General features: G+C 41.7%; 1 protein-coding gene across 1 annotated transcript; it reads right to left on the reverse strand.

Annotated features, from left to right (window-relative positions):
• Positions 1 to 4,910: 4,910 nt before the first annotated feature.
• Positions 4,911 to 11,273, reverse strand: snrpe (small nuclear ribonucleoprotein polypeptide E). Its single transcript, XM_083660726.1, has 5 exons — positions 11,123 to 11,273; positions 9,800 to 9,826; positions 9,613 to 9,675; positions 7,144 to 7,222; positions 4,911 to 5,156 (listed from the first exon to the last, which is right to left on the reverse strand). The coding sequence occupies exons 1-5, from the start codon at positions 11,174 to 11,176 to the stop codon at positions 5,095 to 5,097; spliced, it is 285 nt and encodes a 94-aa protein (XP_083516852.1). The 5' UTR covers positions 11,177 to 11,273; the 3' UTR covers positions 4,911 to 5,094.
• Positions 11,274 to 12,355: the final 1,082 nt, after the last annotated feature.

Consider the following 12,355-nt stretch of genomic DNA (forward strand, 5'->3'; position numbering starts at 1 on the left):
TTTATGAGCAAACAGAGGAGGTTTAACAAAGGCGTGGCCCACCTGGGGGTCACTACGTAATATGTGCCAGTGTTTTAACACACAGGATTTGATGTCATGGGACACCGGAGAGAAGGTTGTGGCGCAAACCATATTAAAGCTCTGGGCAGAGGGGGTTTTGGGCACCAATAAGTCCTCTCTATTCAAGTTTTTAACCCGCTGGAGGCTGTTATCCAGAACACTGTTACTATAACCTTTCGCTCTAAAGCGAGCACACAGTTCAGCAGCTTGTTCATCGAAATCAATATCTCGATTACAAATTCTTCTGACCCTTAAAAGCTGACTATAAGGTAAACCTCTTTTAAGACTGGGAGGATGATAACTAGTAAAGTCTAAAAAACTATTTCTGTCTGTCTTTTTCCTGTAGACCTTGGTCAAGAGGAGATCAGATTTTTTCACACAAACATCCAGAAAGGACACTGAATCAAGGCTATATTCAAGCGAAAATTTTATAGAAGGTAATCTGGAATCAATATATAACTTGAACTCTTCTAATTGGATGAGAGACCCAGTGAAAATAAAGAATACATCATCAATAAAACGGAACCAACACTCAAAAAAGGCACCAAAGGGGTTATTCTGATGAACAAAGTTATCTTCAAATTTGCCCATAAAAAGGTTTGCATAGTTTGGTGAGCACGGGCTCCCCATACTAACCCCCTGGCATTGTAAGTAGTACGCTTTTTCAAACTTAAAGTAGTTTCTGTTCAGAATCAATTTGCACAGGTCCACTAGAAAACCAGTAGGGGGTGTAGGGTTCTGTCTTGTGTCCAAATAGTGTGTAAGAGCTTCCAAACCCTCCGTATGGGGTACATTAGTATACAGACTGTTCACATCCATGGTGCACAAAAAACTGCCTTCAGTGATGTTTTGTATAGAATTCAATTTGTTAAGAAAATCTGTAGTGTCTTTCAGATAAGACGGAAGTAGGTATACCAGTGATTTAATATGTTTATCTAGGTATTGTGAAATCGGTTCTGTAAGAGACTGAGTGCCCGCTACAATGGGCCTGCCAGGTACTGGTTCCACACAACTCTTATGTATTTTAGGAAGAGTGTAAAAAACTGGACGTATAGGATGTTTCTGAAGCATAAATTTATGTTCATCCTGATTAATGAAAGAATTAGTTAATGCAGTGCTCAAAAAAGCCTCTACTTCCTGAAGGAATTTCACAGTAGGGTCCCCCATTAAAGGAGTGTAAAATTCAGATGCCCCAAGTTGTCTCAGAATCTCAGTTCTGTAAGACACAATGTTTTGAATAACTACAGCACCACCTTTGTCCGCATTTCTGATCACAATGGTAGAATCTTTTGACAGTGTGACTAACGAATTACTTTCTTCAAGTTCAATGTTCGAAAAATGTCTCTTTTTATTGTTTGACAGTACCGTTTCCATCGCGTCCTGCTCAACCAACCTACAGAAGGTAGCGACAGAATGGTTCAACACAGGTGGGACAAAAGTACTTTTAGCCCTCAATCCAAACGAGGGTATGGAGGGTGGTGCAGGTACACTGCTGACAGTCTGTGAAGGAGGAGAAAGTGAGTGGGGAGCGCCCTTGTCAAAAAAAGCACGAAGCTTGACATTTCTTAAGAATTTAAACAGTTCTATTCTAGTTTTAAATGGGTCCGCTCTAGTAAAGGGAACAAAAGATAAACCTTTTGAGAGCTGTGAAAGAGACTTATGAAAAGCAGGTTTCAGACATGAAGCTGAACAAGTACCGGAGAGACACGCTGGATTACAAGAATGACCGTGTCTACCCATGGTTGAGCCATGATGGTTCTAATTCCCACTTCAGACATCAACGCAGACGGGGGGAACACACAGCGTCCAGCGGCTGGTCGACAGACGAATCTGGCAACGAGGAGCGAGCGACCCGCCGTAGACAACAGCCTTTTTTAGGACATCCCATGCAGCGAAGGAATCCAACGAGAGTGGCAACAGACGACGTCCCACCCGGAGGGGCGGCAGGCGCCACCGCGCGCGCCAACAGAGGGAGAGGGAGAGGGAACCAGAAGGGATTAACGTGATCAACCTGTCTAACAGACCCCTGTCTCCAAAAGAAGTCTCCATCCTCTCAAAAGGTTTATCTTTTGTTCCCTTTACTAGAGCGGACCCATTTAAAACTAGAATAGAACTGTTTAAATTCTTAAGAAATGTCAAGCTTCGTGCTTTTTTTGACAAGGGCGCTCCCCACTCACTTTCTCCTCCTTCACAGACTGTCAGCAGTGTACCTGCACCACCCTCCATACCCTCGTTTGGATTGAGGGCTAAAAGTACTTTTGTCCCACCTGTGTTGAACCATTCTGTCGCTACCTTCTGTAGGTTGGTTGAGCAGGACGCGATGGAAACGGTACTGTCAAACAATAAAAAGAGACATTTTTCGAACATTGAACTTGAAGAAAGTAATTCGTTAGTCACACTGTCAAAAGATTCTACCATTGTGATCAGAAATGCGGACAAAGGTGGTGCTGTAGTTATTCAAAACATTGTGTCTTACAGAACTGAGATTCTGAGACAACTTGGGGCATCTGAATTTTACACTCCTTTAATGGGGGACCCTACTGTGAAATTCCTTCAGGAAGTAGAGGCTTTTTTGAGCACTGCATTAACTAATTCTTTCATTAATCAGGATGAACATAAATTTATGCTTCAGAAACATCCTATACGTCCAGTTTTTTACACTCTTCCTAAAATACATAAGAGTTGTGTGGAACCAGTACCTGGCAGGCCCATTGTAGCGGGCACTCAGTCTCTTACAGAACCGATTTCACAATACCTAGATAAACATATTAAATCACTGGTATACCTACTTCCGTCTTATCTGAAAGACACTACAGATTTTCTTAACAAATTGAATTCTATACAAAACATCACTGAAGGCAGTTTTTTGTGCACCATGGATGTGAACAGTCTGTATACTAATGTACCCCATACGGAGGGTTTGGAAGCTCTTACACACTATTTGGACACAAGACAGAACCCTACACCCCCTACTGGTTTTCTAGTGGACCTGTGCAAATTGATTCTGAACAGAAACTACTTTAAGTTTGAAAAAGCGTACTACTTACAATGCCAGGGGGTTAGTATGGGGAGCCCGTGCTCACCAAACTATGCAAACCTTTTTATGGGCAAATTTGAAGATAACTTTGTTCATCAGAATAACCCCTTTGGTGCCTTTTTTGAGTGTTGGTTCCGTTTTATTGATGATGTATTCTTTATTTTCACTGGGTCTCTCATCCAATTAGAAGAGTTCAAGTTATATATTGATTCCAGATTACCTTCTATAAAATTTTCGCTTGAATATAGCCTTGATTCAGTGTCCTTTCTGGATGTTTGTGTGAAAAAATCTGATCTCCTCTTGACCAAGGTCTACAGGAAAAAGACAGACAGAAATAGTTTTTTAGACTTTACTAGTTATCATCCTCCCAGTCTTAAAAGAGGTTTACCTTATAGTCAGCTTTTAAGGGTCAGAAGAATTTGTAATCGAGATATTGATTTCGATGAACAAGCTGCTGAACTGTGTGCTCGCTTTAGAGCGAAAGGTTATAGTAACAGTGTTCTGGATAACAGCCTCCAGCGGGTTAAAAACTTGAATAGAGAGGACTTATTGGTGCCCAAAACCCCCTCTGCCCAGAGCTTTAATATGGTTTGCGCCACAACCTTCTCTCCGGTGTCCCATGACATCAAATCCTGTGTGTTAAAACACTGGCACATATTACGTAGTGACCCCCAGGTGGGCCACGCCTTTGTTAAACCTCCTCTGTTTGCTCATAAACGAGCTAAAAATCTGAGAGATGTACTAGTTAAAGCGGACTGCTACACACCCCCCCTCCATTTTTTATCTAATTTGCCTAATGGTAATTTTCCTTGTTCCAATTGTATTCACTGTAACGCTATGATTAAGGGTGCTACCTTTTTACACCCACACTCAGGGAAGAAATTATTGATCAAAAGTAGGATTTCCTGTAAAACTAAATTTGTGGTGTATCTTTTGAAATGTCCCTGTGGCCTTTGTTATGTGGGGAAAACCACGAGAGAACTTAAAGTTCGCATTTCTGAACATAAAAGCAATATTAGAAATAAAGAGGAAAAGTCGTCTGTAGCCAGACATTTTAATTCATTTGGACACGATGTGTGTTCTCTTAGGTTCCAGGGGATTGAGTCTGTTGGTCCCTTAAAGAGGGGCGGTGACAGAGACAGGGCCTTACTACAAAGGGAGGCATTTTGGATTCATGCCCTACACACAGAACACCCTAAAGGCCTAAACGAGGAGCTACTTCTTAGCTGTTTTCTTTAATATTTTTTCTTGTTCTCTATTGGTGTATTCTTAAGTATGTGGTTGCGATTGTGCTGAGAACATTGGGACCCCTGTGCCTGTTTGCTCCATGTGTGGCTAGCCAACCTCTTACAGTAGCTTGTCACTAGAGCCCCCGTTGTAAGTTCTGGTATAATCATGCTCATTATATACAGAGCCTTATTGTGAAGCACTTCCGTTTGGAGGTCTTTTTACAATACTTTTAACTTTTCTATGTATTATTCTAAATGTATTATTTTCAATGTATTACTAAATAGTTCCTTGCCTCTACTCGGGACAAGGCACATTACAAAATGTTTTATTTTATTTTCCTAATTGATTGTACTTCCGGCATGACTGTATATAGCTGTCTTTTTTTGCCTGACACAGCACAACGCTGAGGAAGGTCTCTGACTGAAACGTTCGTTGCTGCTGCCCAGGTGTATTGAGGAGGAAATAAATCAACAAAAAAGACATTTGGAGTGCTGGCTTTTCTCTTGTCCAGTAGAGGTTAATATCCCTCCCCCAAAAATGGCTGAAAGTAAAACATGTTCAGTGAAATAATATTGAGAACAGCTCTAGGAAACAAAACGAAACCTTTATTTTGGAAAGGGGACCATTGGATGAAAAGAAAATTACATTATTCATGTTATATAGACAACAGTACACTCGACACCATTTGCAAAAAAAATAAAAACAAAACTGGTTGGAAAACCTTTCTAAAGTAGAAAAAGGTGAGCAGTGTGGGCATCTCAGTTCCGTTAGGTGGGGGACGACACACTCTGCAGCAAGGTGATGTTGTCTCCTTTCAACATGACCCTCCCTGGGAGACATGGATGGTGGAGGAAAGGCAGAGAAACCCAAGTTGAGGTGGATCAGGAGAGTGAGATGATGGATAGAGAGAGGGAGAGAGAGAGATACAAAGAATTTGTTAACTTATGGACAAAACACTCAACAACACCCACTGAGTCCCAAGATCATGCCATCAATCCATCAGATCTGCTCTGGGCGCATTACAACAGTGAAAATGTCTTTTGTCATTTTGTTATTTTCAGAGCTTCATGAGCCAATTGAAAGCCCCTACAAAAAAATAACTACCCCAATATATCACTCTCAAATTCATTTTGATAATCTACCGGTAGTTATAATGGTTGTAGAAAAATTAGACGATCGATCAATGTGCAAATAGGTTAATTCTGTGTTGCTCCATTTGTCCCATGGTATCTACAGTAGCTAGGTGCACAGCATCAACTGTTGTTACTAAATAAATAAAACCCCAATCTGGTCAAAGTCCGACAAATTAAAATCTGCCGGACACCAGGTCCGGTAAATAATCCCCTCTCAGCACAATTTGAGTTGTATTAAAATAGGCTCAAGTTGCATTTCCACACAGCCTCCTCCTATTAAATAGTCTAAATTAATATTTTTATGTGTAGGTTATAGTGTAGGCTGTATGTTATGCGATGAACGAAATGCCTAATTTACAAACGCACGCGCTCAATACATGTGCCTGCAGGCAGCAGCAATCAGCAGCATGCTCCGTCTGTCTCAACAGGTAAAGACAGTGGCTATACTGCGCCTGCATATCTAACGTTACATGCAGGGAGAGCATGCAGGGAAAGAAAGAGATATGAGACGTGAATCAACCTAAAACCAAGCGGATCTAACGTTACAACTGACAATGACGACGCCATATCGTTAATTGAAAGTTGATTTACACGCTGTGTTTTCTGCGAATGGACAATATGCTATAAACTTCACAAGTGCAGCTGGGAATATTTGCTTAATTTTAAACTGGAAGAAAAGGTAAGAATACATTATTGCTAACGCTAGTTACCTGTAGCCTTGATCTGAGAACTGAAAAGCCCTTGTCAGTGCTCTTTTAATAGGCTACGTCACATGCAAGGCAGCGTGTACCAAAATCACCAAAAAGAAATTAATTAACCCCGAAGCTTGCATTTCGGGTCGTTCCATTTGATTGACTGCTCATAGAAACATGGTTAGTGCAGGGAATTTACGGCAACATCGAGATTAGAGGCTATAACCTGCTATCAGTTGTTTTTTAAGATCAATAAACACAGATCTAATATGTGTCCGGTATTTATTCCAATTATGCAGCAAACTGAAATCATGCCGGACACGTTGCCCGGCACCGTTCTCGGCGACCCCAATAAATACCTTTTATTGGCATTACGTCTTAGCTTCATTCAACTTCATCATTCATACCTTAAAATGATTTTTCCAAATACCCCAGCGTCTTAATTCGTCCATCTTTTTCAGACAATAATTCTGATGCACCCACACTATACTGTGGGGGACAAACGGGTATTATTAATGAATGAAAGTTACTGTTGTATATTAATTGCGCAGTGCCCCCCCCCCCCATTTTTTTCCAGACAGTGTTTGGTTTGCATTCATATTCCATCAGCGCAGCCCGAAGATCACGAGGCCATATGAATGAATAGAAAATCTTTTTACAGCCTGAATGGAAAATATGCCCACTGTGTCCTAACAACAGGGAAGTTCCTCCTAGCCTTGGTAGCAGAAACAATGTTACTTTTCAGGGTTATGTTTTAATGCTGACATTTATTTATTTACCGTATTCATTATAAGAGTTTGTTCTCGAGAGAAGAACCCATTTCTTTCCGAAACCCACGTGTTGACCAATGTCATCAATACAAAGTTAGGAAGGAGTCACTGGAGCAGCTCGGACTATTAAATGCCTTTTATTAAGGTGCAGGGGGGGAAATCAATGATCTTCAGCAGTCATCTGATGAAGAACATCAGTGGTAAATACACTGGACTCTTACCCAGGGGCTTTCTGTTCTTAGTCTTCATGTGGACTTCCTCGGCATCGTCCAGAACCAGGTTCATGTACTCATCAAAACCCTAAGAAAGGGAAGGAAACGTGAGTCAAAGTCCCAGTGAGCTTTCGAAACGAGGGAGATGTATGCACTCATTCACCATTTAAGAAATATATGGATAGATTAAGACAGCAACTTACAGTACATGTAAATTAACAGTTTCAACTGTGTGTTGGCAGTAGTTGATTCCTTCCTTACAGTTTGTGCCAATAATTGAACCCACTGTCTGTGTATGTTTAGGGGAAGATATCAGCCAGCTTTGCGTTATGTTATGTATGTATGTTTTCAAACCTTGAGTCTGTTTGCTTTGGTCCAAATCAGGAGATGTTACTTTCTTGGATGAAAGCATTAGTTTGGTTTAGGGCTGCACGATAAATCGTATTTTCATCGTTATCGCTAGGGCTGGGACGGATCAGAAAACCCACGGATCGGATCGCGTGACGGATTTTGAGCCACGGATCACGGATTTTTCGGATCAGCAAAAAAAAAAAAAAAAGGCTATATCAGATTTTTTCTCTCAAAATTAGATTTTCGATTTGAATTTTTAATACTATTATACTTCTCTAACCATTTGTTGCCCTGCACAGCTCAAAAAACATTTTTTTCTCATGACACAATTTATGCTTTTACTCTGAAGGCAAAACAACCCAACTTCCTGTTTTAGGTGGCACTGCGCCTAACTTCCTGCCTGTTGCTTGCTAACGTAGTCACATGACACGGGTACAGACCAGACCGGGTGAGTCTGGAAACATAACGTTGATGCTACGTTATGCTACTCGGTGGCCCCACGTGTTGTTTTGTTGTTGTGTCCAAGGCAACATTTCACCGTCCGGTGATAATGTGTTCGTGAAACGTGTGCGCGTGTGTGTGTGTGCGCGTGTTGTGGCTTGTGCTATCTTGTGCAGCGCGCAACATGCTGCTCGCATTCCTGTGCTTTTTCAGAGGTGTTGAAATAAGTTTGCTGTCTTTAGTAGCCACTAGCCACAGCCTTCAGAGAGACTTTACAGCGAAGGGATGAGGAAGCTCACTTGTGCTTGCCATGATGATGCCTGTCTGTGTCTGGCTGCGCTGCAGGCGTTCTCATACACTAACGTTAAACGTTAAATGAAACGAAAGGGGGGGGGGGGGGGGTCCACGGACCAAGACGTTCCGAACCGTGGGGGCTGATCCGTACGGGTCACGGATTATCCGTGATCCGTCCCAGCCCTAGTTATCGCGATATGAACATGCACAATAAACAGATTGCAAAGACTGCATGAAATGCAATGAATAACAAAAATAATTGTATATGGACACACCAGGCATTCACACTCAGGATGCGATTAAATTAATAATAAATTACTTAAAATGCCCATCCATAACTTATTTATCGCAGGTAATATAATCATCGCAATTAGAGCTGGGTATTGGTTCAAATTTCAAGAATCGATTCGATTCCGATTCACAAGGTTGCGAATCGATTAATTTCGATTCGATTCGATTCGATTCGATTCGATTCGATTCCGATTCGATCAATTTTCAATATTGGATTTGGTTAGTGATACCAAAACGTGGTTTTTGAGCTGTACCCTGAATTACATGACTGTCCAGTTATGTAACACAGGGGTTTCCAACCAGCCAAGTAGATACATGGGGAAAAAAAGTTGCAGACCTGTTGTCAATTTTAATGGTTTTAGTTACACATATATTTACTCACCACGTGGTGACAAAGGGTAAAGAACAGCCTTTTCATCTGTCAATAAAGACACTTTCACAATTATGCACAGTGATTTGATTTCAGCCTATATAATTTCTAAAAGTAGATATTAATAATGATCAAACATTTCCATTCATGTAGCCTACAGTATTTATGTTTTTGTTTCAACTACAAACATAATTAAACGTCAACTTGAAACTATGTTTCAACTACCACACACAGCACAATATTTTAGCCTGTTTAGTAAAAAAAAAATCGATCTCTGGACATATGAATCGATAATCGAGGATTAAAATGAAAATCGATTAAAAATCGGAGAATCGATTTTTTGAACCCAGCCCTAATCGCAATATTGAATAATGTTATTACACATTGCAGATATTCCTCATATCGTTCAGGCCTAGTTTGGTTGTGTTTGACACAACAAAATGTATTAACGTGTGGGAAGAGTCATTTCCTTCTTTGGTTAGAATTGCAGTGCGGAAAATAACCTTTTCCTGGATATCAGTATCAGTATGTCTCATCACTTTTGCTGTTAAACTGAGAATTGTTCCTGTTGTGGTCCTCACGTAGAACAAAAATAGTAGTGAGCCTATAGTCTAGTCAGTGTATTCCACAATCTGACCAGCAGTCATATGACCATCAACCGACAGAGACTAAACAGAAAACGTTCACTCCATACAAGCTCAACAAAAGAAAAGGCGTCGAAGGAAACTTACAATAATGCATCCTTCTATCCGCATGTTCACCTGTTCGTACAACCACACTTGGATCCGTGAGCGCTAATTGAAGAGAGGGAAGGGAGATTAGAATAATATCCATTCAATAATTAAGTGAAATCGGTGTTCAGACACATACACAGTTTGAAGAAAAACATAAATTACGGAGGCAGATCAAACTACTTACATTTTGTAGATATCTGAAAATGAGGTTCTGATACAAGGAGTCAAGGAAATTCAACAGCCATATTAAAACAAGGAAAAAAAAACACTCATGAGAGCTGTCCAAACACAAACTATTTTCTAACTCTACACTTGTGTTGTTTATGTAGGGTCATGAAATGAAAACGTGTACACTATTGATGTAGGCCCTATGTCAGGTTGCCTGAGTGAAAGCACATACTGTCTGTTGTAGGGTTGTCAAAAGTATCGATAGTATCGATAAAAGTCAATACTAAAAATGTTAAACGGATACAATACTCATTTGCAACAGGTATCGATAGGTCTCAATACTAAACATTTTAAACGGATACAATACTCATTTGCAACTGTATCAATATCAGCAGTGCTTTCTCTTAATGAAAAATCAAACATACTACTGATTTCTCCCTCCCTGTCATTGGTTGGTATCTTTTGCTTCAACAAGCTCAAAGTGTTCTGATAGGCTGATGACTAGAGCAGGTGTAATCTGCTGTGTTATGATAGGCTGATGACTAGAGCAGGTGTAATCTGCTGTGTAAGGTCAAAGTTTTTAACGAGTTTTATCAGGCCTAGATTATGGAGAAGCGTCCATCTGTCTTTGTTTATTTTGTAAGCCTCTTGATGTGTTGTTGTCATCCCGCCGCGTGGTATCGAAAATGGTATTGAGTATCGACATTTTCCTGGGTATCGGTATCGAAGGAGAAATGCTAGTATCGTGACATCTGTTGTATGCTTTGCACTGTATGCAATGTCCTTGCATTTCAGTATAGAGCCATGCTCAATTCTGTAACGTTACACGTACACCTTGCAATGCATGTAGCGTTAGAGACTCGGTAGAACTTTACTCAGGACATTGCCAGGATCTGTCTTCAATTCGGCATGCAAGCAGGCGCAGCGCTTCAACAAACTGCACCGTTGTGGGCGCTATAGCTAAGCTAACAGTGTACGCTGAAATACAACCGCAATCAAGTGTTGCTGCTTAGCAGGCCGTTCGATGTTCCTTTGACCGTAAGCAAGGTAAGTTAATCACCAATCTTTTTCATCAACAGATAGTGCGGCTAGGTCCACATTGGGATCCAGCAGCTCAAAGCGCGCATAGGATCAAGAACATGTCTGTAAAAGCATGCAAAAATAGTCAACACATAAACGACTTCCAGCTCGATATGACACATTGACTAACTAGCTTAGTAGCTAACCCCGCTGTTTTTAGACGCTGGATGATGAATGACTAGCCTAGCCTAGCCGCTATTGTAGCTAGCAATCAACCGCGCACGTCGTCGTGTATCAACTTTATATCATAAAAGGATACAATGGGCTGCACCATGACCTTCTGGATCTTCTGTCCTTGTCCTCGGTACGCCATGACTCCAACAGAATAAGAACGATAGACAAAAATCCCACGTATTTTAGGCTGTCTGTGCGTGTGCACTTCAACGAAATCCTCACGTTGGAAGCTTTGCTGCAATGGCGGGTTTCCTATTTCCTTTCCGCGTGTAGGAAGAATAACTTTCATGGTTGGGAACAGCGCACATGCAGGTAGGAGGTCATTACTGCACCCAGTTGCTTTTTCTGATTTGATCATTTAAGCAGGGAGCCCCAAAGACACAAGACCCTTGCCATCAAGGCAGCACAAGGCTTGATTGTATTCTAAACTCGTTCTGAGACCTGTTGGAGCACAGGCAATTTAGTCAGACCTAGCTCACAGAGTTGGGATGCAGCCTCTCCTCTCTCTCCAGAGGGCTTTCATAGTCCACTTCCCTAGCCTGGGTAAACCCAGCCTCCACGTGACCTGCTCTCAGACCTCTGGTTCTCAGTCAGGAACTCTGAGAGCAGGTCACGTGGGGGCTGGGTTTACCCAGGCTACCACTTCCCTGCCCACTTCACTTCTGCTCAGGATGGTGTGCTCCATCAGTAACCTCGCGTCACCAGACTCTCTCAAAGGAGAGAGAGCCTGGTACCCATTACCACAGGATCAAAATAATGATCATCCACCCTAAGACCCGGAAGCTCCGGTGGTCTTTCCGCTTTGTCCCCCATAGAAGGATGGTTTTATATGGTGTTGGTTCATTTTATTTTTGTAGCTATAGGCCTACAGCTAGATAACGCAGATCACATTTATTTACATGACTATGACTATGGGGGGTTCCCGGCATTTCCGCTGGAACACCAAGTGTGTTTGCGCCGGGTGACGTGCCGCTACGCTTTTGGCCCCAGACTACTCCATCAGTACCTAACGAATGGAGCTCTCCATGGTGCTGAACCAGTGTTCACACATTTTGGCCATCAACTGTATGGTTTTGGCCACTAATTAGCCATTTCCCCCCACTTCTCTTCACTTCTTATTCCCTGTAGGCTCTTAAATGGAGTATAGAGGGTATGCACACCCACTGGAACACGCCCCCTCAATCGGGAATGAGTGTCAAAATGAGTGTCAAGTTCCTCCCTGAGCAGCAGGTGTCCGTTATCTAGGCTGATTACTGCATTCAAAGCTCAGTCTTGCTGTGACTCAGTGGGCGTGACCCCACGGTGACTTCTGCCTCTG

Source organism: Poromitra crassiceps (assembly GCF_964638095.1).
Source record: "Poromitra crassiceps genome assembly, chromosome: 25".
Lineage (NCBI taxonomy): Eukaryota > Metazoa > Chordata > Actinopteri > Beryciformes > Melamphaidae > Poromitra > Poromitra crassiceps.

Excerpts from the sequence above, each read along its gene's own strand:
- snrpe (XM_083660726.1), bottom strand. The coding sequence starts at position 11,176 with ATGGCGTACCGAGGACAAGGACAGAAGATCCAGAAGGTCATGGTGCAG. Across the intron at positions 9,827-11,122 it reads AGGTCATGGTGCAGCCCATT|AACCTCATTTTCAGATATCT; the intron begins GTATCCTTTTAT and ends TCCTTGTATCAG. Across the intron at positions 7,223-9,612 it reads GGATAGAAGGATGCATTATT|GGTTTTGATGAGTACATGAA; the intron begins GTAAGTTTCCTT and ends TCCCTTTCTTAG.